General features: G+C 38.6%; 1 protein-coding gene across 1 annotated transcript in view; it reads left to right on the plus strand.

Annotated features, from left to right (window-relative positions):
- Positions 1-20: 20 nt before the first annotated feature.
- The window catches only part of Cir1 (corepressor interacting with RBPJ, CIR1), a 36855-nt gene continuing 9416 nt past the window's right edge, over positions 21-27459 (plus strand). Inside the window, exons 1-7 of the mRNA XM_048345228.1 lie at positions 21-173; positions 3261-3355; positions 5768-5841; positions 6352-6362; positions 6449-6513; positions 8070-8118; positions 10796-10913. Coding sequence (XP_048201185.1) covers positions 102-173; positions 3261-3355; positions 5768-5841; positions 6352-6362; positions 6449-6513; positions 8070-8118; positions 10796-10913 — 484 coding nt within the window. The 5' untranslated portion in view covers positions 21-101. The remainder of the gene's footprint in view (positions 174-3260; positions 3356-5767; positions 5842-6351; positions 6363-6448; positions 6514-8069; positions 8119-10795; positions 10914-27459) is intronic.

Genomic DNA, 27459 nt, shown 5'->3' on the forward strand with positions numbered 1-27459 from the left:
AAGTTCTCGCCGCAGCGGGCGGTGCAGTTCCGTGTGAGCGTTAGAGTTTGTTTACGTCGCTCTCGCATCCAGTGGCTGGCCTCCCTCGTTCCGACTTCAAGATGGGGAAGTCCTTCGCCAACTTCATGTGCAAAAAGGACTTCCACCCCGCCTCCAAATCCAACATCAAGAAGGTGAGTGAAGGGATCCGGAGAGAAGTATTGCGAGTGGCCCCACGGTGTTCCGGGGACGGCCGCCCCATCTAGGCCCGGAGCGGTGGAGCGCGCGAAGCCCGCTGAGCGTGTCCTCTGTATACTCCGCAGCCACGGGGTGGGAAGGCCCGCGTCCCTCCGCCGGCTCCGTGGCCTCGAGTGGAAATCCATACACAGAGGAGACACACCCGACGTCCTCGGCGCTTCATTCCACAAATCCTCAGTCATCTTTTCCACAAGTGCAGAATGACCGGTGTTAGTTGGCTTGACTTGTAAAATTGTGGTGAAGATTAAATGAGAAAGTGTAGGAAAATGATTTATAGTAAAGTGAAGGCGCACTGTATGCCATAGAAGGAGTACTCGAGTATATACTAAATGCCTTTAGTTGTCTTTAAAACCAATTGGGATGAGCTATCTATGGTACCATCTATGTAAAAAGTAGGTTGTGTACATAGGTTTGACATGTATGTGCATTAGGACCTCTTTGGAAGGACACACAATGAATGAATAATAGTTACCTGTGAATATACTTAGTGAGAGCAAATAAAAAACCTTACCTGAGCTAGGAATGTGGCTTAGTGGTAGAGTGCTTGCCTAGCATACATGAAGTCCTGGTTTCTGTTCCTCAGTACCACATAAACAGAAAAGGCCAGAAGTGGTGCTGTAGGTCAGGTGTTAAGAGTGCTACCCTTGAGCAAAAGAAGCTCAAGGACTGTGCCCAGGCCCGGAGTTCAAGCCCCAGGACTGGCAAAAACAAAACAAACGAAAAACCTCTTACCTGGGAGTGGTGTTGCACGCCTGTAATCCCAGCACTTTTTCTCCTGAAGCAGGAGAAAATTGAGTTTGTAGCCAGCCTAGGGCTACATGAGAGTCTAATAAAACAACTTAATATTTAAAAAAAACAAGGGCTGGGAATATTATGGCCTAGTGGTAAAGTGCTTGCCTCATACACATGGAGCCCTAGGTTTGATTCCTCAGCACCACATATATAGAAAAAAGCCATAAGTGGCGCCATCGCTCAAGAGGTAGAGTGCTAGCCTTGAGCAGAAAGAAGCCAGGGACAGTGCTCAGGCCCTGAGTCCATGCCCCAGGACTGGCAACAAAAAGCAAATAAAAATAAAAGCAAACAAACAACCCTCCCTATAGGACACTATAGGGTCCCAATAAAGTAATTACTGTCTTGCTTTATTTCTCTATTTCAAACTTTATTCTTGTTTATGCAACTCATCTTTTTAAATAATGAAACAGTTGCAACATACAGAAAATCACGATTTTCGGTTAGCAAATTGAGTACTTTGACAGCAAGGCTTATTTTCATTCCAGTCCCTAAAATTTTATTTCTTGAGCAACTGAGATCTATGAAATACTAGAAAATCTAATGCTTTAAATAAATATTCTGTGGGAAGCATTATGTTATCCTGACAGGCAATAAGCCTTGCAGTTCTCATTTACGCCGCTGCAAGTTAAGCTTCAATGGAAATTCCAAATGTCTTCTGCTGTAACATCACAGAGGAAAACAGCTTTATTCCAGAAAAAAAAATGCCTTGGTATATTGTATTCCCAGTGGGTTCTCTTCCTACTTCTCCACATATTAAACTGTGTCCCCATCACTTTCCTACCTCAATACTGCTAAAATGCTACCAACTACATTGGTTTTACTTCTAAAATTAAATAATGGCAATTGACCCACACTCTTCTGTGCTTTTCTGACCCCCACTCATAGTAATAATTGCAATTATCTTAGTATGTTTGTCCTCAGATTTATACTCTTTAACAGCATGTTTGGAGAGAAAAAGTTCACTTAACTTTATGTTGAATGGTTGTCAGAATTTTTGTCCTTTATTTTAAAGACAGTAGGGAGGTATTAATGCTTTTTAAACCTGGAAGTAACATGGCTAAAATTTGAGAATTTCACAGAGATAACTTTAGCCTGAGGTACACGTCTCTGTTTCTTCTGTTGTCTCTTCCATCTGTTCTACAACTACGTTTTATTTCCTTTCCCTTTTTTGTCCTTTGCCTCTAGTTCTCCTCTTCTGAGGTATAAATGACCCTCACTTAGTATCTATAGCAGTTGTTCAGCCCTACTGTTTTTGCCTTTTACTAAGGAGTTATCTAGACTAGATGCTTTTTCTATCTGAAATAACATGGGCTGAGTAGAAGGGGCTACAAAAGTGATTCTCAAAGTTGACATTTTTTTTTTCTGAAAGTTTAGCTATTTTGAGCAGCTATTTTGAATTTAAAGACTTATGCCAAGCTGTAAGTCTGATTTTTCAGTTGTCATTTTTGTGGAGGTTTTTCTAATGACCAAATAGGATTATGTGTGAACAGTAACTAATGACATTTTATATGGGATTACAGAAGAAAAGCATCATCTTAATTTTAATCCATGCTGGTGCTGGTGGCTCACACCTGTAATCCTCGCTACTCAACAGGCTGAGATCTGAGGATCCCAGTTCAAAGCCAGCCTGGGCAGAAAAGTCCCTATAAGACTTGTGTGTCAGAAGTGGTGATGTGGCTCAAGTGGTAGAGCACTAGCTTTGAGCTGAAGAGCTCAGGGACATCACCCAGGCCCAGAGTTCAAGCCTCACGACCGAATTAAAAAAAAAAAAAAAAAGTCTGTTAAGACTCTTATGTCCAGTTAACCATCAGAAAGCCAGAAGTATAGCTGTGGCGCAGAGTAGTACAGCACTATTAACCTTGAGCAAAAGAACTCAGGGACAGTGCCTAAGCCCTGACTGAGTTCAAGCCCCACGACCAACAAAAAAGAAAAAAAAAAATCTTAACTGTCCACCAGCTGAATGTTACTGGCTCACACCTGTAATCCTGGCTATTCAGGAGATCTGAGGAGTGCGGTTTGAAGCCAGCTGGGCAAGAAAGACTGTGAGACTTTTATCTCCAATTAACCCCCTGAAAACTGAAAGTGGCACTCTGACTCAAAGTGGTAAAGTGCTAGCCTTGAGTAAAAACAGCTCAGGGACAGTGTCCATGCCCTGAGTTCAAGCCCCATGACTGAAAAATAAACAAATAAATCCGACTATTTAATTTGCACTTTTTAATTCGTGAATTTAGGTATGGATGGCAGAACAGAAAATATCCTATGATAAAAAGAAGCAAGAAGAATTAATGCAACAGTACCTTAAAGAACAAGAATCATATGATAACAGGTAAGAAATGGCACCATGCCAATGTTTTTAGAATGAAATAATAAATTATGTGAGAATAATCCCTTCCTGAATCATTGTCTACTCTCATAGATAGATGTTTCTTAAACTTTACACACAAATGACATAAAAATACAGCTTCAAGTAACTTACGTACAGTCTGTGAGCAAGTCCTCAATGCAAAACTTTCAGAAATAATACCTACATTTGAACTGCTGAGACTTCTTAAAAAGGCATCTCTTTACCTATACTAAAATGAAAAAATGCACAAAACACCTGTAAGAAGAAAGTGAAACAAACATCTCTTGGGCCCTATGTCATGGCTAGAGTTAATTGGTTTCTTCCAGCATGGTACCAGCTTTAGCTGTTGTCACTGTGTGTTTACAACTGAAGCCCGTTAGGTTAATATATCAGAAATAGTCTTTTAGTTACATAGTCTGTATTCTGAGTTAAAGAACATTTATTTCCATCTAAAACTCAACAACGTTCATCTTTTTCTGGACATTTTGGTTCCTTGTACTTCTTGACTCTTAAGAATAATGCTATTAACAATGACATACAGGTATCTGTTTAAGTACCTGCATTGAGTTATACTTAGGAGTGGAATTGTTAGATTATATGGCAATTCTAAGTTATTTTTCAAGGAATCACAAAACTGTTTTCCATAATGACTGAACTATTCGATGTTTCCCACTTGTAATACAGAAGAGTTTCAGTAGCTCTGAACATTTGCTTTTTTAATGTTTTTATTTAATAGCCATCCTGATCACTATGAAGTACTATCTTGTGGTTTGTTTTGATTTGTATTTCTCTAATGCCTAGTGATGCTGAGTTTTTCTGTACTTGATTTAAAATTTTTTAACTGATGTTAAGGCAAAATTTACCAACCTACTTAAAGTATACTTTAGTTATTAAATATATTTAGAGTTTTGGAGTCACCAGCATAATGTAATTTCACAACATTTTCATCATTTGGGGGGAAATGTCTTTATTTTTATGCTAATATTGGGCTTTGAACTCAAGGCCTGGACATTGCCCCTTAGTTTTTTCTCTCAAGGCTGGCACACTACCACTTGATCCACAGCTCCACTTTTGGCTTTTTGGTGGTTAATCAGAGATAAGGTAGGTAAGACCTACCTGCACCACCTGGCTTTGAATAACAGTCCTCAAGTCTCAGCCTGAGTAGGATTATAGGTATGAGCCACTGGCACCCAGCTGAAAAAGAAATCTTGTACCTTTATCAACTACTCCCCATTTCCCAACATTGTCCCCTTTTATCAGGAGGGAGAAAACAATCACCAGACCAAAGCAATCACCAGCTTATTTTCTGTATTTAGAAGTCTGTCAGTTTGGAGATGTCGTATATGTTAGATATAGATATGTTATATTATATGTCTTTATATGACTGCTTTCTTTCATTTAGCATAATGTTTTGAAGTTCATCCATGGTATGATATATATCAGCTCTTTGTTCTTCTTTATTGTTGAAAAATGTTCCAAGGTATAGAAATATATCCCTATAATCTACTTCTAGCTTTCTTCTTTCTAGTTAATGCTTTACTTGCCTTTTATTAATCAACTCATTCATTCAGTTTGTTGCATAAGTTTTTTGTTGTTGTTTTGCCTGAACAGTCTAACATTTCTCCATATAAATGGGAACCAAACGGCAAAGTTTTAGTGTTAGAACGGTAAAACATATGCTTTTTTTAGCTATAGTAGACACTAACTCAAACATAGTAAGTAGCCCATTCTAGTATTTCTGTCAACTATTCTCTTGCATTGGTCTCATTAAGGAATTTGAGTCTCATTGACTTGAAGATCCTAGTCTCATTTTTCAAAACAGTTTAATCTCTCACAATTAAGAAAGTGCTGACATCCTCTTTTTTTTTTTTTTTTGCCAGTCCTGGGCCTTGGACTCGGCCTGAGCACTGTCCCTAGCTTCTTTTTGCTCAAGGCTAGCTCTGCCACTTGAGCCACAGCGCCACTTCTGGCCGTTTTCTATATATGTGGTGCTGGGGAATTGAACCCAGAGCTTCATGTATACAAGGCAAGCCCTCTTGACACTAGGCCATATCCCCAGCCTGACATCCTCTAACTTAATCAAGTTTATAACAACATAGAATTTCAAAGCTTTCACTGTCTCAACAGGATTTGAAAGTTTATGCAAACCGTGTAAGAGTAAGCATGTCATTACTTGCCCTTTTTATTGGGAGAAATGGGAACTTTGGAGTAAGAATGAAGTCTTAGAACCTACAACCAATTATGAAAGAGATATCACTGGCTTCCTTTCAGATATTTCAGGTGTCCTCTATAGTCAGTGCAGTTTACTTTTAGATTTGTATCCCTAACATTGTCTTCATTACTTCAGGGTTATATTGGAAAGAGGGATGTTAAACTTGTTAATGTTTTATTTAGATTGCTTATGGGAGATGAACGTGTAAAGAATGGCCTTAATTTCATGTATGAGGCTCCACCAGGAGCTAAAAAAGGTACTTGTCCCATTTTCTTTGTCTTCAATGTGTTTACAAATAAAAATGTAAAACTGCTGACCAGATGTTTTTAAACGTTGTTCTCTTATAGATGCTATTATTGTGTGAATATAATAAATATATAAATAAGTAGAATTTATTATTATAGATGTAAATACTAAGAATGTTCTAATATTGTAATATTTGGGTTCTTTGGGAAGAGAAACTCAGTAGTAGCAGAAGTATGTTTATTTTTTCATAATATACATCTATATTTTTAGTCCTTAATAAATATAAATAGAAAACATATTTACTGTCAATGAAAACCATAGAAGCTTTTTTAAAAATTGGGAATTAACATACCTTTTAAGTACTATCTCTTTGATATTTTATCCTTAAAGTGAGATTAACTTGTATCTTTAGAAAAATGAATTCTTACAAATTATAAATAACAATATATAGTTGATTTTTATATTGAAGTTTATAACTTGACCTACCTTTTTTCCCTTTTACTTTTGATTCTCAATCAAGAAAACAAAGAGGTAATTCACTATTTTCTGTTCACATTTACTTAAAATTGATCGTGATTTTATGGAAAAATTAAAAGAATTTTAAATTAATGCTTTAGAAAGAAGAGACAGAAGGAGAGACAGAATACAAATTTGAATGGCAGAAAGGAGCACCACGAGAAAAGTAAGGACTGGTTTGCTTTTAGGATAAGATATCATTAAGTTTACCTGCAATTTCATCTTACATTGTTGTCTTTTCATTTACTAGAGAAATTAAGTAATATGAAAAAGTACTTTTTGTGTGTTTGTGCCAGTTCTGGGCTTGAACTGGTCTCTCACTTTGCTTTTACACTCAAAGTTGGCACTCTACCACTTGAGCCATGCTTCCAATTTTGGCTTTTTACCAGTTAGTTGGAGATAAGAGTCTCAAAGATTTGTCTGCCAGAACCATTTTTGAATGGTTTTGAACCATTATCCTCAGATTTCAGCCTCTTGAGTTAGAAGGATTATAGGCATGAGCATTGGTGCCTGGCAAAAAGTACTTTGGGTTTTTGTTGTTGTTTTTGTATGTGTGCCAGTCTTGGGACTTGAACTCAGGGCCTTCATGCTTTCCCTAAATTCTTATATTCAAGGGTAGCACTCTACCACTGGAGCCACAGCTTCACTTTTGGGTTTTGGGTGCTTATTTGGAGATGAGTCTCAGGGATTTTCCTGCCTGGGCTGGCTTCAAACCACAATTCTCAGATCTCAGCCTCTTGAGTAGCTAGAATTACAGGTCTAAGTCACCAGCACCAACTTATTCTTTTTTTTGGGGGGGGGGGCAGTCCTGGGGCTTAGACTCAGGGCCTGAGCACTGTCGCTGGCTTCATTTTGCTCAATGCTAACACTCTACCACTTGAGCCACAGCAGCTTTTTCTGTTTCTGTGGTGCTGAGGAATCGAACCGAGGGCTTCATGCATACAAAGCAAGCACTCTACTGCTAAGCCATATTCCCAGTCCCCTCATTCTTTAAAAAAAGAAAATGTAGGGGCTGGGAATATGGCCTAGTGGCAAGAGTGCTTGCCTCATATACATGAAGCCCTGGTTCAATTCCCCAGCACCACATATATCGAAAACAGCCAGAAGTGGCACTGTGGCTCCAGTGGCAGAATGCTAGCCTTGAGCAAAAAGAAGCCAGGGACAGTGCTCAGGCCCTGAGTCCAAGCCCCAGGACTGGCAAAAAAAAAAAAAGAAAGAAAGAAAATGTATATATGTGTGTGTATATGTGTGTGTGTGTGTATGTGTGTGATAGATAGATAGATATCACAAATTATCTTCAGACACAGTGGCACAACCCTGTAATCCCAGCTACTTGGAAGGAAATCATAAAGGTCAACGTTCAAAGACAGCCTAGGCAAAAAGTTATTAAAATTCTATCTTAACAAATAAGCTACATGTGTTGGTACATACCTGTTCTTCCAACTACTGGGGAGGTATAGGTAGGAATTTTGTGACCCAAGGATCCAGCCCTAGTCAAAGACCTAAGACACTATCCAAAAGGTAACTAAAGCCAAAAAAAAAAAGGCTGAGAACATGGCTTATATGGTAGAGTGTCTAGGGAACTTGAAGCTCTGAATTCAAACTGATACTGCAAAAAAAAAAGTTTGTAGAACTATAAAATCTAGAACACTTCAGATTAACTGCCATCTTAATTTATTAAATTATTCTTAATATTGTATTTATGTATTTTCTATTTAACAGGTATGCCAAAGATGACATGAACATCAGAGATCAGCCCTTTGGTATTCAGGCAAGTAACACATATTTTACTCTTTAAGAATAATGTAAGGGGCTGGGAATATGGCCTAGTGGCAAGAGTGCTTGCCTCCTACACTTGAAGCTCTCGGTTCGATTCCCCAGCACCACATATATGGGAAACGGCCAGAAGGGGCGCTGTGGCTCAGGTGGCAGAGTGCTAGCCTTGAGTGGGAAGAAGCCAGGGATGGTGCTCAGGCTCTGAGTCCAAGGCCCAGGACTGGCCAAAAAAAAAAAAAAAAAGAATAATGTAGGGTGGGCTGGGAATATGGCCTAGTGGCAAGAGTGCTTGCCTCGTATACATGAAGCCCTGGGTTTGATTCCCCAGCACCACAAATATAGAAAATGGCCAGAAGTGGTGCTGTGGCTCCAGTGGCAGAGTGCTAGCCTTGAGCAAAAAGAAGCCAGGGACAGTGTTCAGGCCCTGAGTCCAAGGCTGAGGACTGGCAAAAAAAAAAAAAAAAAAAAGAATAATGTAGGGTGGGCTAGGAATATGGCCTAGTGGTAGAGTGTTTGCCTCGCATACATGAAGCCCTGAGTTCGATTCCTCAGCACCACACATATAGAAAAGTCCAGAAGTGGTGCTGTGGCTCAAGTGGTAGATTGCTAGCCTTGAGCAAAAAGAAGCCAGGGACAGTGCTGCTCAGGCCCTGAGTCCTGGGCCCAGGACTGGCAAAATAGAAGAATGTAGCTGGGTACTGGTGGCTCACATCTATAATTGTAGATACTCAGGAGGCTGAGATCTGAGGATTGTGGTTCAAAGCCAGCCCAGGCAGGAAAGTCTCTTATCTCTAACCACCAGAAAACCAGAAGTGGCACTGTGGCGCAAGTGGTAGAGTGATAGCTTTGAGCAAAAAAGCTCAGGGACAGCCCCCAGGCCCTGAGTTCTAGCTCTACAACTGACTTATTAGTTTTTTTTTTTCTTCAAATTTTTATTATCAAACTGATGTACAGAGAGATTACAGTTTCATACGTTAGGCATTGGATACATTACTTGTACTGTTTGTTACCTTGTCCCTCATACCCCCCTCCCCCCTCCCCCTTTCTTTTTCCCCCCCTGAGGTGTTCAGTTCACTTACACCAAACAGTTTTGCAAGTAATTTATTTATTTTTTTTAAAGAACATTTATGCTAGGTACTGGTGGCTCATTCCTATAATCCTAGCATCTGGAAATCTGAGGATTTAGGTTCAAAGCCCCCTCAGGCAGAAAAGTCAATGAAACTCTTTATCTCCAATTGACCATCAAAAAACTAGAAGTGAGCTGTGGTCAATAGTAAATATGTCTTTACATTATTGTTCAAAAGGTGTATAAACTGAAAAGAATGGTATTTTTTTATATTTATATCAGGTAATAGGGGAAAACAAATATGGGAGACCGAGTAAAAATGAGAATCAAACTTCTATAGTTAGGATTGCATTGATATTCAGTTTTCAGATATATTGACGAACTAGCCTTAAAGACAAAATATTTAAAACTTCTTTATTTTGCACAGAAGCAAGTTTCACTATCACTAGAGAGCTAAATCCTTGTAACAAATGTGGTAACATTGCCTTGCTTGTATGTGTTGCCTATAACTGCTTTCCTACTACAGATTTGAGTAGCTGCTATAGACTCAAGCATCTGGTTTAATGAACCTAAAATATTTACTATCTTAACTTTCATGAGAAAAGTTTGCCAACCTCTCATTTAGAAATTTGGAACTGAAGGGATGAGGATGTGGCTCAGTAGCAAGGTACTTGCCTACTGTGTGTGACACACTGAGTTCAGTCTTTAGCACCAAATAAAACTAGAAACAAAATAACAAATGTCATCTTACATGGTAGTTCATGCCTATAATTCTTACCTGGGAAGCTAAGATAGAAGAATTGCAAGTTTAGCCTGAGCTACATAGTGAAAAGAGAATGGGTGGGATTCATGAATGAATGAATGGATGGATGAATGAATGAATGAGTGAATGAATGAATGTGAAAGGTTAACTTCTTAAAATGAGGGAACTTATGAGTAAACTATGACAATATTTGTATGGCCTTTTCTCTTTTGAGTGATAATTTCTTTTTAGATAACATTGCACTATAGGAGACAGAGGATTCAGTTTAGTTTTTATTTTTATCTTATTTTTACTTGAAAATGCTAAAAGCAGAGGAGTTACAGTTACATAAGCCAGGCAGAGTACATTTCCTTTTGGGCAGTGTTACCCCTTCCCTCTTTCCCAGTTTTTCTGTCCATCTCACTCACAAGTTGTATGGTTCTTTTTCAATATAGTGTCCAGTGAATACCATTGCTGCATTTTGTTTACCCTTTGTCCATCCATTTCTGTGCCTTTCCTTATACTCCCAAAGACATACAGACAAGTAAGACAAAAAGAAAAGAAAACAAAAACAACAAGAAAAAAGAAGCCTCTTGTTTCCTGGAGTTCATTTTGACAAATAGTATTTTGTATGATCAGATGCACATAAGCATCTGTTCCTCTCCTAAGAGTGTCCTCCTTTGGTCTCACTGTGAATGCCTAGAGACCTGAAGAACTTATTATGTCCCAGTATATTTTAGATCTAGCTTTCACATAGAAGAGAAAGCATGTTTAGTTTTTAAAGCAGAAATATGTGTAAGGCACGGGGAGCTGAATGTTAGTTATTAGTATTTGGGGATTAAAGTAATGTTTACTATTACTCAGGTTCGAAATGTGAGGTGCATTAAATGCCACAAGTGGGGTCATGTCAACACAGATCGAGAGTGCCCTCTGTTTGGTCTCTCTGGAATCAATGCAAGTTCAGTTCCTACTGATGGCTCAGGTAAGTACTAGACAAGATTGGTTTGTTTAGACTTTAGATAAGTAAAGATTAAATAATGTTTTCTTTTATCTCTCTAGGTATTATTTTTTTACTTGGATTTTTTTTTTTTTATCAAGTGACATCCTCAAAACATAATGATTAAGGCTGGGACTGAAGCTCAGAGTTAGAGTGTTTACCTAACATGTACAAAGTCTTACCCAGCCAGCTTCACTCTCCAGCATTACAAATAAGAACAAAAGGCTTGGAATATGGCCTAGTGGCAAGAGTGCTTGCCTCATATACATGAAGCCCTAAGTTCGATTCCCCAGCACCACATATATAGAAAACAGCCAGAGTGGTGCTGTGGCTCAAGTGGCAGAGTGCTAGCCTTGAGCAAAAAGAAGCCAGGCCCTGAGTCCAAGGCCCAGAACTGTCAAAAAAAAAATGAGTACAAAACTGAAATGTATTGAATTTAAATGCTGTGTAACACTTAAAGTTAATTCTTCCCACCAAAGACCCTATGAATTTGATTTTAAAGAAAGATATAATTAGTTAATTGGCTAGTAGAATAATATTAAAAGGGGAAAAGATGATACTTTTCCTATTTAGGTAAAATTGTAAACAATAGACTAGACTGAAAACCTCAAAATCATTTCAGAATTATTTCAAAATCATTAAATAAAAACTTAAAAACTGAGTTTTTAAAAAGATGCTAAATGTTGTCTGGCACGTATGCTTCACACCTGTAATTAACCCTAAATACTCAGGAAGCTAAGGTCTGAAGATTGCAGTTTAAAGTTAGCCTGGGCAGGAAAGTGAAACTTTCATCTCCATTTAACCCCCCAAAAGTCTGTAGTAGAGCTGTGGCTTAAGTGGTAGAGCACCATCCTTGAGCAGAAAAGGCTAAGGGACAATGCCCAGGCCCTGAGTTCAAGCCCTAGTATTGGCTTACGCAGGTGTGTATTCACCTGTGTGCTCACACATGCGCACGTGTGTGCACACTCCACTTCTGGTCAGTGTAAACAATATAAACACATAGTTTTGGGGAGAAGGAGAGCTGGAAGGATTAAATTCTTTGTCACTCACACTTTGGCTAGGCCCCCAGTGCTTTTTGCTTTAATAATTAATTTTAATTTAATTTTGATATTTTTAAATTTTTCTCACTTATGCCCAGGCCATCCTGAACTATGATCCTCCTATTTGCACTTATTTTATAGCTGGGACAGCAGATGTACACTTTAACTAGTTTATTGGTTAAGATAGGGCTGGGGACCTAACTTAGCTGGGGCTGGCCTTGAACCAAAAGCCTCCTCTGCTCTGCTGCCTGGTAGCTAGGATGTTTGGGATTTTGTTTTTAACATTATGTTGTAGGCTTTTAAAAGACATAGGGGGCTGGGAACATGGCCTAGTGGTAAAGTGCTTGCCTTGTATATATGAGGCCATGGGTTCGATTCCTCAGCACCATATATATAGAAAAAGCCAGAAGTGGCACTGTGGCTCAAGTGGTAGAGTGCTAGCCTTGAGCAAAAAGAAGCCAGGGAACAATGCTTAAGCCCTGAGTTCAAGCCCCAGGATTGGCAAAAAAAAAAAAAAAAGATATAGGATCTATCCTGCTTTACAGTTTAATCAGAAACATTCTGTTACATGCCAAAAAAGAAATATACGATAGTAGCACCCCCTTTACAATCTAGTCAAGAAAATAACTATAAAATTAGTTACAGAGGAGATGGAATTAAAATGACTTTTGGAGAATTAAAATTTAGACAAACTTTAACCGCCCCCCCAAAAAAAGATGAGAAGTAAAAATGTAAGCACAAATAATTTAACTTGGATGACTTTTAAGTGAGAAAAATCAGATTTTAATGTCTCTTAAACAACTGGACTTAGAAGAGTTTGGCCATTCATGCTGTAGCTTATATTTCTTAAACGTGCCTAATGTAAGGAATCATTTAGGTATTTTGTTTAAGTATTGTTTCTAAGCCCCTATCCAAGGGGCTGATAAATGAAAGTTCAGAGAGAAGTGAGACAGGGTTACACCTAATTTGTGCTCATGATCTGAAAGCTGTTGTAAGAAAAGTTTATGACAAAGAACAGTGTTCATGTTTATGTGCATGGATGCGTTTTGTTTCTGGAAGATGAATCGTGTGGAGGAAAAGGAAGTATGGTAATGAATTGAAAATGCTTTTATTTTAAAAGAGTAAAGAAAGCACATTCTTAACATTTCTTATTTCTTACTGGCAATTTAATTAGTACTAGGGAATGGCAAGATAAACTGTTGATATATTAAGTGAACTAACGAATACTAATTGAATCTGCACTGTGATCCTAATATAAAATTACATGCAGGTAAGTTAGAACTGGAAGGACACATGGAAAAATGAAAATAGTTTATATGTTAATTTGCTGAAATTATATGTTTTCTTTTATATTCTTAAAATGTATGATTAAAATTGGAAAAGAAATTTAAAATTTAGGCTTTTCAAGTGCTTAATGTCCTACAATATTCTTCAAAGCAATAATGTTTTCCTTTTATGCCCGTATTAAATTTATTTTCAGAATAATTGGAACAGCTAAAAAAAGAAGAGAGTTACTGGTGTGTTGTAAAAGGGCATGCTCATGATAAGAAATAACTAGCAGATTGAATTAATTCTTTGCTTCAGTCTTTATAGAATAAGGTGTTAGAAAAATTTCCATTTCTACCTTTTTTCCTTTCAGACTGACATGGTATGTGAGAATAAATACTACTAAATACAATAAAGTGTTTTAATTTCTTAAATCATATAACTTAACCTAAGAATATCTGAACAAAAAAAACAGTGATAAAATTGTGTTAAAAATGCACCATCTAAGCTGGGCCACTGGTGGCTCACAGCTATAATCCTAGCTGCTCAGGAAGCTAAGATCTGAAGATTAGTTCGAAAAAGCCAGCCCAGGCAAGAAAAGATTTATCTCCAATTAAGCACCAAAAAAAGCCAGAAGTGGAGCTGTGTGGCTCAGGGAGCAAAGCATTAGCTTTGAGCAAAAAAGCTCAGAGACAACACCCAGGCCCTGAGTTCAAGCCCCAGGACCAGCACCAAAAAAAAGCAGTTGCTGGGTGCTAGTCCCTCACGCCTATAATCCTAGCAACTCAGGAAGCTGAGATCTGAGAATCATGGTTCAAAGCCAGCCTGGGCAGGAAAGTCTGTGAGACTCATCTCCAATTAACCACCCCATACCAGAAGTGGTGCTGTGGCTCTAGGTGGTAGAGCGGTAGCCTTGAGTGAAAGAGCTCAGGGACAGGGCCTAGGTCCTGTGTTCATCCCCACACTGACAAAATATCAAACAAAAAAACACCATCTATAACACTTATTTGAGGTGATAAAAGGTCATGTCTGGTTAGGCATTTTGGTGCACACCTGTATTCTCAGCTGAGGCAAGGATCAAGGATTTGGGACCAGCTGCAGCTTCATAGTAAGACTGTAGGAAAAAAAGAAAGAAAAGGGAGAGAATTCCTGATCTATTTCTGAGGTACCATCAACCTTGAGACCCATCAGCTTAAGCTGAAAATAAGAACAGTTAAATATTTGACAGGTTTTTCCTTTAGTTTAAATTATGAACCTTATTATAAATAATGGATTTATCCCATAGTCATTCATGGATATATCCCAAAGATTCAATCACAGAAGATTGTGTATGAGATATAGAACACCTAAATAATAAAAAGACATTAAGTGAATAATTGGGAGTGTTATTACAGTGAGGCTTGGCACTGGTGGCTAATCCTAACTACTCAGGTGGCTAAGATCTGAGGATCAAATTTTGAAGCCAGCCTACTGAAAGTGGAGATGTAGATTTCCATCCAGCTTTGAACAAAAACAAAAGGCTAAGCAAGAGAAGAGCACAAAGTCCACCAGGCACAGGTGGCTCACGCCTGTAATCTTAGCTGCTCAAGAGTCTGAGATCTGAGGATAGTAGTTTGAAGCCCGCCCAGGCTGGAAAGTCCATGCGACTCTGAACTCCAGTGAACCTCTCAGAAAAAGCCAGAAGTGTCTCTGTGGTTCAAGTAGTAGAATGGTAGCTTTGAGCAAAAAGAAGCTCAGAGACAGTGCCAAGGCCCTGAGTTCAACTCCAGGACCAGCCAAAGAAAAGAGCACAAAGCCCTGAGTTCATGCTCCAATGCTGGCACCAAAATACACATATGTACACACAAGAGCTATTAAAATGATATGAATGTTTGAGTGGGCCTGTAACCATAGCTACTTATGATACTTATGATATTGAAGGGGTTGCAGTTCAAAGGCAATCTAGGCAGGAAAGTCCATGAGACTCTAATATCTAACTACCAAAAAGACCAAATGGGTTGTGGCTGGAGTGGTTGACTAGCCTTGGGCACAAAACTCAAGGACAGTGTCAGGCCCTAAGTTCATGCCCTAGGACAAGTGTGCACGTGCGCATGCACTCATACACACACACACACACACAGATGTGAAGGTTGCTTAAAATACAAATGTTGTTTACATTATTTCTCCTAAATAAAAAAAAAACAGGTTAGAAAACAAGTTGTTTTTGCTTAGCATTCACAGGCCTTGGGTTGAATCACTAGTTCCTAATAAATCAGTAGTTACATTTGTGTTTATCTTAGGTAGACATATAGACAGAGAAACAGATACTTTTAGCAAAAGGATTAGAAGATAGACCAAAATACTAACAGTGATTGTTGTGTTTTGGGGTTTTTTTTGGCCAGTCCTGGGGCTTGGACTCAGGGCCTGAGCACTGTCCCTGGCTTCTTTTTGCTCAAGGCTAGCACTCTGCCACTTGAGCCACAGCGCCACTTCTGGCCATTTTCTGTATATGTGGTGCTGGGGAATCGAACCCAGGGCCTCATGTATATGAGGCAGGCACTCTTGCCACTAGGCCATATCCCCAGCCCCCAGTGATTGTTTTTGAAAGGTGGGATTGCCTAGATTTTTTGCTTCATCTTTTTGCTTATCTGTATTTCCAACAGGTAAGGAAGTACATGTATAAATGTTTAGATGAATATTATTTTAGAAGAATTAAACACATGAAATAAATTCTATAAATTGGCTTGCTCAGCTAATAATGCCTTTAAAGTTTGACCTAAATTTAGCAATAGCACTTAACTAAAGCTAATAGAAACTCTTAAAAGGCTTCTCAAAACAAAACAAAAAAAATTCTACTATATCAAATTGGAAAGCAAATAATGATGTTGTATTCTGAATTTGAATGCAATGAAAAATAAACTGACCAATTTCCTAATCCACTTGCTGATTCAAGCTAGAAAAACTCTTTTCATTTAAAAAAAAATCACCTATTGAATAATGTCTCACCAGTGAATAGAGATTATTTTTGCAATAAGGCAATTTCAGTGGATGTGGTTATCATGGGATAATCACACCCCTGGGGTACAGCCTTGTGCTTGTAATCTCCCAGGAGTGTAATTATTTCATGATAACGGCACCCCCTGGTGTTACATTATTTCTATTATGAAATTCTTAGTTTAGTATATAAAGTAACTTACTTTGATCACTGGAAACTGCAAGGTGCTGTTAGAATGTTCCAGCTGTGAGGTTTACAGAGACCAGCTATAAGATTTACTTCTCCTTTACAAAGTTAAATTAGGCAATCAAAATGCTTCTTTGGGCTAAGCTGGTTTAGAATATCTTTTTTACTGATAAGATCATCCTAACTTTGTAAGTTTTCATTTACTCTAGAAATAGCAAAATTATCTATAAAACTTATAAGCTCTAGTGGTGACTGAATTTTTCATAAAATATGTTATTCTGTAATATAATTAAATGGTCAGCCTGCCTTGCCTTTTATCTATAGACCTTATGTTTATCGCTAGCATCTAGAAGTTACTTTTTAATACATATTAAAATTAAACATTTTTTTTTAATCCAGTGGGATATTTTAACAGAGGAAGTAGGTTTTTTAGTAGCTTTTTTTTTTTTTTTTTTTTTTTTTTGCCAGTCCTGGGGCTTGAACTCCCAGGGCCTGAGCACTATCTCTGGCTTCTCTTTTGCTCAAAGCTAGCACTCTAACACTTGAGCCACAGTGCTACTTGTGACTTTTTCTGTTTATGTGGTGCTGAGGACTCGAACCCAGGGCTTCATGCATACAAGGCCAACACTCTACCACTAAGCTATATTCTCAGCCCTCTTTGGTAGCTTTATTAAGGTTTAATTTACGTATTTAAAATGGGTTTTAGAGCCAGGCACTGGTGGCTCACGCCTGAAATCCTAGCTACTCAGGAGGCTGAGATCTGAGGATCGTGGTTCAAAGCCAGCTAGGACAGGAAAGTCCATGAGACTCATTGCTAATTAACTACCAGAAAACCAGAAGTGTTGCTGTGGCTCAAAGTGGTAGAGCTCAAGTAGCTCAGGGACAGCACCTAAGCCCTGAGTTCAAATTTTACAACCAGCAAAAGGAAATGGGTTTTAGTATATTTATAGAGTTGTATATCCATCACCAGTCAATTTTAGAACATTTTCATTATTTCAAAAGGAAACTCCATACCTTTTAGGCTTATCCCCAAGTCCCCAACTTTAGGTAACCTTTACTTTACTTTTCATCTGTCAGTTTGCCTATTCTGGACATTCTCCCATGAGGTGTATTTTCCTATTAGCTTCGAACACACACAGTATATCAAAGTGAATAGAGTTACAATTAAAAATTCTAGTCCACAAGAATATGAGTCTGGGGCTGGGAATGTGGCTCAGTGGTAGAGTGCTTGCCTAGCATGCACAAAGCCTGGGTTCAGTTCCTCAGCACCACATAAACAGAAAAGGCCAGAAGTGGCACTGTGGCTCAAGTAGCAGAGTGCTAGCCTTGAGCAAAAAGAAGCCAGGGGCAGTGCTCAGGCTCTGAGTCCAAGCCTCAGGACTGGCAAAAACAAACAAAAAAAGAATATGAGTCTTTGTATAGGTATCTATAACAGATTAGTAAGCCAGGAGTTGGTAGCTCATGCTCATGATCCTAGCTACTCAGGAGGATGAGATTTGAGGCTCATGGTTCAAAGGCAGCCTGGGCAGGAAAGTCCTTTAGACTACTAGCTTGCTAGTAGTGACTCAAGTGGGAGAATACTAGCCTTGAGCAAAAAAGCTCAGGGATAGCACTAAGACCCTAACTTCAAGCCCAGGACCAGCAAAAATAATTAGTATATAAGATGGTGTACAAAATATTAAAAAAAAAAATGCTGTTTCTTAGCCTGCTGCTCCTAGCTCACACTTGGAATTCTAGCTACTAGAGGCAGAAACCTAGAGAATTGTGGTTCAAAGCTAGCCCAAGCAGAAAAGTCTGCAAGATTTTATCACTAATTAAATAGTAAAATGCTGGACTAAAGATATGGCTCATGAGGTAAAACACCAACCATGAGTAACAAAGCCAAACAAGAAGGTGAGTTTAAGACCTAGTACTAAGCATTTAAAACAAAAAATCTCTTTTTGGAATGCAGGGACAAAGGGTGAACAAATGCAGCAGTGGTACTCACTTGACACCATGTTGAAAATAAACTATACAACTTGTGGGTGGGGGCAGGAGGGAAAACTAGGAGAGAGCTAGAGAAGGGGTAATGTTGTTAAGAAATACATTTGTTATCTGACTTCTGTAACTGTAACCTCTGTATATCACCTTTATAATAACAATATAAAGTTAAAGAAAATTCTTCCAAGTAGTTATTATTTCAGGCTTGAGCCACCATAACCAGCTCAAAAATCGATTTCTAACACTTGAGCCATTGCCTTCAGCCTCGTTTTTGTTGGTTGGTTTTGATATAGGATCATCTTTATTTATTTATTTGTTGTCAAAGTGATGTATAGTGGGGTTACAGTTTCATATGTAAGGCACTGAGTACATTTCTTATCAAACTTGTTACCTTTTCCCTTTTTTTTCTCCTACCTTCCCCCCTCCTGAGTTTCCTCCCCTCCCCCCCAGTTGTACAGTTGGTTTACAGCATATTGTCTTATAAGTATTGCTGTTACATTTTTATGTTCCCCTTCCCTTCCCAATTCCAGTAAATGTATATACAATACCCAGGGTAGCAAAATCAGGTACAGTGACATCAGGGGTAAAGCCATAGGGAAGAAAAAAGAAAAAGGCATAATTTCACATGGTATGTTGAAAATAACACCACTTCCCCCAGCCATTGTGCTTCCCCTGTAAATGGGATAATAATCATGTACCACTGCATGAGGCCATTGGTTGAGATGGAATCTCATAAATGTCAGTGCTAGAGCTAGCCTTGGAAGCATGATCCCTGGATTTCCCCTCCCAAGTCGCTAGGATTATAGGCTTGAGCCACCATGCAAACCTCAAAATTCTATTTCTTAAACTCCTCTTTTCTCTAGATCTTGTACATTTTGCATATTTGAATTTCAGATATTTATCTTCAGAAAGCAAGCACATAGCTAGCTATATAGGAAGTCCCTGTGCTGGACCGCTAAACTGGGAGTTGCTGAAGCACTTCCAGTAGATAATAGCTTTGGCATCTTAACTACCATTTCATTCAGCCTTGTACCAGCACTAAAAGTGGAAGTATAGCCCCTACAGTCCTCATACTGCCTTGGTGTTCAGCATTATGGCCTACTATGATGCACATGTTGGAAGCACTCAAACTGAAAGCCATAATTTTTAGCTTGATGTGATGGATTAATTGGTTTTCAAATGTTGAACCAGCTTTGCATATTAGATTAAATCCTACTTGTTTGTGGTATATAATTGCTTTTATGTATATTGTTGGATTCAACTAGTTTAATAGATTGCTAACAACTTATGAATTTATGTTCATGAGAGATGATGGTCTGTAACTTTCCTGTCTCATATCTGTGTGTGGGCATGCCCATGTGTGCTCATGTGTGCATGTGCAGGCCAGTACTTGGGCTTGAACTTGGGCCAGGGTGCTCTCCCTTAGTTTTTTCCACTCAAGACTGGCACTCTACAACTTGAGTTACACTTCCACTTCCAGCTTTTGTGCTGATTAATTGGAAATAAGAGTCTCATAGACTTTTCTGCCCAGGCTAGGTTCAAACTGGGATCCTCAGATCTCAGCCTCCAAAGTAGCTAGGATTACGGGCATGAGCCACCAACACTCAGTAGTAATACTTTTGTTTGCCAGTCCTGGGGCTTGGACTCAGGGCCTGAGCACTGTCTCTGGCTTCTTTTTGCTCAAGGCTAGAACTCTACCACTTGAGCCACAGCGCCACCTCTGGCTTTTTCTATATATATGTGGTGCTGAGGAATCGAAACCAGGGTTTCATATATACGAGGCAGGCACTCTACCTCTAGGCCATATTCCCAGCCCCCTCGGCTGTAATACTTTTGGTATTAAGGTTATGCTGGTCCCATAAAATGAGGTAGGTAGTGTTTCTTTCATCTTCTAGAAGCTATTTTGGAATTTTAATATCTTTTTCTTTAAATGTTTCATAGGCTTAATCTATTAATTGATCTAGGCCTGAAGCTTTCTATCTTGAAAGAAAGGGCATAGAGTTATTTACTATAATCCTTTACTACTCCTCTAAAACAGCCCTGGGACCTGTAGTGATGATACTTCTTTTCTTTTCTAGTATTGGTCATTTATGTCTTCTCTTTGTTTTTAGAGATTTATCAGTTTTGCTAATCTTGTTCAGAGAACCAGCTTTCAGTTCCTTCATTTCTTGTTTTCAATTTTATTTTCTTCTCAGTTTTGATTTAATTTGCTCTTTTCTAGTTTCCTAAGGTGAGAAAAAATATTTTTTGTTGTGCTAGAGAACTAACCCCATGGTCTTTTTATACTTGCACCAGTCCTCTACCACTGAACTACACACCCAGTCACAGATAATTGATTTAAAGTTGATCTCCTTTTCTGTATATGCAGTTAGGGCTATAATTTTCTCTTTAAAGGTGTTTTTGCTGTGTCTTCATATTTTGATAGTTTTTGTTGCAATACTGCCTGATCACCCAAAGACAGGCCCAACTTCACAGTTAATAGTCCTCCAAAAGACTGCCCTGAAATCAGCTACCACCTACCTATTTGAGGTTCACAGGACATACACCTATCCTGCTGCAAATTCAGGAATTCCCTCTACATCAGGTTTCATAATTCATTAGACAAACTTGCAGAGCTCAGAAAAGCCTTATGTGAATTATTACAGTTTTATTATAGCAAAAAGGAAACAAAGCAGGACTAGCCAAAAGAAGAGATACTACGACAAGGTCCTTGGTTTCAAACCTAAAGCTTCCAGTTTCTTCTTCCTATAAAGTTATCAAGACCTGTCACCCAATATAATAATATACCCAGAGAAGCATTAACTAGTGTTGCTCATTCGAACTGTTTTAAATCTCAATACAGAGTTTTAGTCCAGAGTTATAAACTGAAATTTGTTTTTGTTGTTGTTGTTGTTTTTAGGGGTTTCTTTGGTTGGTCATGGGGCATGAATTCAAGGCCTGTCCCTGAGTTCTTTTGCTCAAGGCTAGAGCTCTACCATTTTGAGCCACAGAGCCACTTCCAGTTTTCTGGTAATTAATTGGAGATAAGAGTCTACAGACTTTCCTGCTGAAGCTGGCTTTGAATAGAGATCCTCAGGACTCAGATCTCAGCCTCCTGAAGTAGCTAAGATTATAGGTATGAGCCACTGGTGCCCAGCTTGGATTGAGATTTAATTACAAAGGTATCTCATCTCCAGCCCTTCTCCTCTCCCCAGAGGTCTGCTGTCACCTAGCTCAAAGCCTAACCCATCTTGCATTGTCTCTTTAGCATAATCTATGTAAGAGCCAACTGTGGGAGTCAGCTAATTAACAAACTATAAAGTATATGTATTCACATACCACAAATAACAAATATGCTCTTATTCAGGAAATTTCATGGATTTAATGTACCCATCTAATTGAGAATATAGAACAAGCAAATATTCCACAGCAGCTGAGTTTTCATCTTCTTTAATTCAAAATACTTTTTACTTATCTGGGCAATGGTGGTTCATGCCTGTAATCCTAGCTACTCAAAAGGCTGAGATCTGAGGATCTCTGTTGAAAGCCAGACAGGACAGGCAAGTCTGTGAACCTCATCAATTAGCCCACCCCACAAAAGCCAGAAATGGAGCTATGGCTCAGTAGGGGAGTGCTGTGTATGAGCACAAAAGCTTAGGGACAGACCCAGGCCCTAAGTTTAAGCCTCAGGATCATCGCACACGCACACACACACACACAAATACTTTTTATTTCCTGATATTTCCTTGACAGGTTATTTACAATTGTGTTGTTTAATCTACAGATATCTAGAGGATTTCCAGCTGTCTTTCTGCACTGGTTTCTTCTCATTTAATTCAGTTGTGGTCTTAAGCACATGTCTTATATGATTTTTCATTCTTTTGTATTTGTTAAGGTGTGTTGTATGGCCCAGAATGTTGTGTTTTAGGTGAAAGTTGAATTCATATGAGAAAAATATGTATTTTGCTGTGCTAGATGAAGTCTTCTACAACAGCCAGTTACATCCAGGATCAGATAGTTCAACATATCTTATTTTCTGCCTACTAGATATATCAATTACTGGTAGAGGAATGCTGACATTTCCAATGGTTCACCTATTTCTAAAAACACTTATCTCATTTTTTGTCTAACATATTTTGATGGTCTATTAAATGCATACATGTTCAGGATTCGTCTGTCTTTTTGGAGAATTAGCCACTTTTTCAAACCTTGATAATTAGCCTTGCCCTGAAATCTGTTTGTCTATAATTAATTTCGATATTATAGCTTTGTTTAGTTACTGTTGGCATAATATATCTCCTTTTCTTTTCCTTTATTTTGACAGTGCTGTGCTTCACACTTAAAGCCTTACATACCATACCAGGCAAGCACTGTACCACTGAGCTATTCTTAAAATCTGTTTTTCCTTTAAAATGAGTTTCTTGGGCTGGGAATATGGCCTAGTGGCAAGAGTGCTCGCCTCGTATACATGAAGCCCTGGGTTTGATTCCCCAGCACCACATATATAGAAAATGGCCAGAAGTGGCACTGTGGCTCAAGTGGCAGAGTGCTAGCCTTGAGCAAAAAGAAGCCAGGGACAGTGCTCAGGCCCTGAGTCCAAGGCCAAGGATTGGCAAAAAAAAATGAGTTTCTTGGTGACAACATATAGCTAATTCCTTTTTATTATTGAAAATGTGTGCCTTAAAATCGCTATATGTTAAGACCATTCATATTTAGTGATGACTGATATAATTGGATTAGTAGCTAACCTGTTTATAATTGTTTTCTATTAATTTCTCTAGTTCATTGTTTCATTTTTTATCTTACTCTTCGCTTCCTCTGTTTTTGGGGGGAGGGGTTGTTTGTTGGTTTGGTGCATGCTGATCCTGGGGCTTGAACTCTGCTCTGTGCCTGGGTACTGACCTTTTTTTTTTTTTTTTTTTTTGAGGCTAGTGCCCCACTTCTGGCTTTTTTGGTGGTTTATTAGAAATAAGAGTTTAATGAACTTTCCCGTTTGGGCTGGCTTTGAACCTTGATCCTCAGAGATCAGCTTCCTAAGTTGCTAAGATCACAGGTATAAGCCTCCTGCACCCAGATCCTTTGCTGTTAATTGAACATTTGTCTCCTTTCAACATTTCAGAGAAGATCCTAGTTTAAAGACAGCCCAAAGCCAGGCACTCGTGGCTCACACCTGTCCTCGTAGCTACTCAGGAGGCTGAAATCTGAGGTTCACAGTTCAAAGCCAACACAGACAGGAAAGATCATGAAACTCTTATCTCCAATAAACTAAAAAAAGCTGAAAGTAGCTCTGTGGCTCAAGTGCTAGAGTGCTCACCTTGAGCAAAAGGAGCTCAGAGAGTGCCCAGGCCCAGAGTTCAAGCCCTAGGACCAGGGAAAAAAAAGACAAATCCCTGAGAATTTTACCTTCAATTAACTAGCAAAAAGCCAGAAGTGGAGCTGTGGCTCAAGTGATAGAATTGTCAGCCTTGAACATAAAAATAACAAAGGAGACCACCCTGGCCCTAAGTTTGAGCCCCAGTACCAGCACACACAAAACATTCCCCATTCAGGGCTCTCCTTACATTTAAATAATAACACACAGATACAGCGAATGTATAGAGTACCTTCGTCACTCAGTCATTACTATTGGAAATTTATGTGTAACTTTTAAAAGTATGTGCACTACTCTCAAGTGTAGAGTTTGAGTTGTAACCAGCCTTTGAACAAGATGTGGAGCATTGCTAAAACCCTAAAAATTGCTGCTTACCCATTTCCTATCTGCCTTCTCATACCACAGCCACTCATTTTTTGTTGTTTTTTGTTTATGTGGCACCAAGGAATTGAATCCAAGGCCTTATGCTTGCTAGGCAAGCACTCTACCACTAAGCCACATTCCCAGCCCACAGCTAGTCATTTTTCTTTCTTTTTTTTTTTTTTTTGCCAGTCCTGGGCCTTGGACTCAGGGCCTGAGCACTGTCCCTGGCTTCTTCCCGCTCAAGGCTAGCACTCTGCCACTTGAGCCACAGCGCCGCTTCTGGCCATTTTCTGTATATGTGGTGCTGGGGAATCGAACCTAGGGCCTCGTGTATCCGAGGCAGGCACTCTTGCCACTAGGCCATATCCCCAGCCCCCACAGCTAGTCATTTTTAATCCCACACATTAATTCTACCTGTTCTAAGTTTCACATAAATGAAGTCATGTAGTATATTCTTTTCGATGGCTGACTTCTTGGATTCAATGTAATGTTTTGTTTTGTTTTCTTTTTGGTCAGTTGTGGGACTTGAACTCAGGGCCTGGGTGCTGTTCCTGAACCTGTTTGTGCTCAAGATTAGTGCTATACACTTGAGCACAGCACCACTTCCAGTTTTTAAGTAGTTAATTGGAGATAAGAGCCTCATGGGGACTTTTCTGCCTGGGCTGGCTTCAAAGCATGATCCTTAGATCTCAACCTCCTGAGTAGTGTGAGCCACTGGCACCCAGCTTTCAAGGCAGTGTTTCTGAAGTTCATGGTTAGTTACAAACTTTGCTTTTGATATAGTGTTTCTGAGGCTCATAGTTGTACACTTTTCTAGGGCATTCATATTCCCATAACTTATTTAAACTATGTACTAGTAACTGTCTAATGCTTCATAATTTCACATTCCTTGGGGTATGAATTCACTTTGATAATGCCAGATGTGGCATTACTAAAGTATTTGCTTATAAATTTAAGTTGAAAATACAGGTTAAAATAAAAGACAAGTGTAAGTCATGTATCTTTTTATTGGTTTTGTAAGGCAAAGTTATTTTTAATAAATAGTCATTTTACTAGCATACAGTAAGAATAGTTGTGCTACTTTGATTTGTATATTTCAGACACACAGACTAAAAAATATTTGCTTTCTGTTACATTGTATATTGTAGAGAACAGTTTGCTTCAGTATGAACTTCGGGTAAGGGTAATAAGAAAATGTATTGTTTCTAGCCTTCACTGAGACAAACTGGCAGTGGATCTGGAAAATTCTCAGTATGGAGCAATTTTATTACAATTCAGTACAGTTGGTTCATCCATAACCTTTAGAAAATCATACATATAAATAAAAATCACCCACACATTTTATTAATAGCTTTTGTTCACTTTTTTTCTGGGACTTACGCTGTATGATATATTGTACCCCTTAAAAGCAACTTTCTTTAAGCTTGCTTAAAAACAAAACAGTTATGGTAATACTAGGAATCAAATATAAGATAGTTCTTTTTTTGCCTGTGATTATGGGTTTGCCCTTGCTACATAAGTCCTTACCACTGGAGACATGTCCACAGCACTTTTTACTTTTTTTTTAAGGTAGGGCCTTATGGTTTTGCCCAGGGATGTTCTCAGACTGTGATCCTCCTGATCCTCCTATCTGTGCCTCTGAGTAGCTGGTATCATAACCCTATGACACCAGGCCCAACTTGGTTTTGTTTTGTTTTGCCAGTTCTGGGACTTGATCTCAGGGCCTGAGCACTGTCCCTGGCTTCTTTTTGCTTAAGGCTAGCACTTTACTACTTGAGCCACAGCGCCATCTCTGGCTTTTTCTATATATGTGGTGCTGAGGAATTGAACCCAGGGCTTCATGTGTATGAGGCAAGCACTCTACCACTAGGCCACACTCCCAGCTCACCAGCTTATTTCTTGAGATAGGGTCTCACTAACTTTTTTGTCCAGGCTATCCTTGAGTTCTGTAATCCTCCCAGTGTCTATCTGCCAAGTAGCAGAGAGTACCTTTTTTTATTTTGTGGCAGGGAATAACTTCTTCACTACGATAGTCAATTTAGCTTGGAAAAAAGAACAGGTTATACTTTAATGGAAATTATAATGTTATTTTATTTATGACTATGTTTAGAGATTTGTTTTATTTACTTATACTTAAAGTATAAGCATTGAACCCAGGGTCTCATGAATGGTTCCGCTAAGAAACTATACCATCAGCCAAAGGGATATTTTGGGGTTGGTTTGGTGTTGCTGGGAATTTAGTGGAAGATTTTAGTCATTCTAGACTGAGCTACATCCCTGCCTAGGAGGTCATTTTAAAATACATACTTTTAACCTTCAGCTGCTGTTACTATGACTGCAATAAATACATGGTGAAAGAGCTTTCAAGAATATAACAAGTAGACATTTCAGCCTTTTTCCTTAGTTAGAAATGTTTGGAGCTGTCATTTTTGTTTTTGAGTCCAGACTTTTGGGGACTTTTATATACTCCCTCAAAGTATGTAGTATAAAGTACCAAAATAATATAAGCATAAGCTTTTAGAGCTAACTACCAATTTACAGATGCTAGATGAACATGGTAAATGGCATCACTATCCAGAATGTGGGGAGTTTACAGGACAGATTTCCCAAAGGAAAGGGACAGTATTTTAGATGAAAGTGACTTAGATCTGTAAACCGTGGGGCTCATTTGAGCCCTAATCAAAACTAACTACAAAGAAGATACTTTTGATGCAATTGGAGAAATTTAAATGTCGATAGTAGATGATATTTTTAAATTATCCTCACAGATAGGTACAAGAAAAGTATTGCAATTTTAAGAAATAGTCCTTATTTGTCAGTGATTTAGGCTAAAGTGATATCTGAGATGCTATTTTAAAATATACTTCCAAAGTTGGAAGTAGTAGATAAAACAAGAATGGTTAAAGTGTTCTTAATTATTGAGACTGTTTGATTTATACAGGTTTGAAATATTCCATAGCATAAAGTTAAGTTAAAACACACATGAGCTGAAGAAAAAAACTCAGCGATGAAGAAAATACTCAATGGTAGAGCACATGCCTAACATATATAATGCCCTGAGTTTGGTCCCAGCAGCACAAATATAGACAAGTGAAAGTGTATTCATATTAGGGATCGCAGGGTTGTTTTGTTTTGTTTTGTTTTCTTTTTTAAGCATCTTATAAATTGAGTACTATGTTGTGTTTGGAGAAATGAGGAAAGGACATTTCTAATGTAGTCTTACCTAACTACACCTCACTGCCCCTTTTCACTTAATACCATAAAATTGTAGACAAAACTACTTCCTTTGAACCAGCATTCAAGGAGCTGAGGCAGGAAGATCATAATTTCAAGGCTAGTCTGGGCTACATAGAAGGACACTGTATAAAAATA

The sequence above is a fragment of the Perognathus longimembris genome, chromosome 4, assembly GCF_023159225.1.
Source record: "Perognathus longimembris pacificus isolate PPM17 chromosome 4, ASM2315922v1, whole genome shotgun sequence".
NCBI lineage: Eukaryota > Metazoa > Chordata > Mammalia > Rodentia > Heteromyidae > Perognathus > Perognathus longimembris.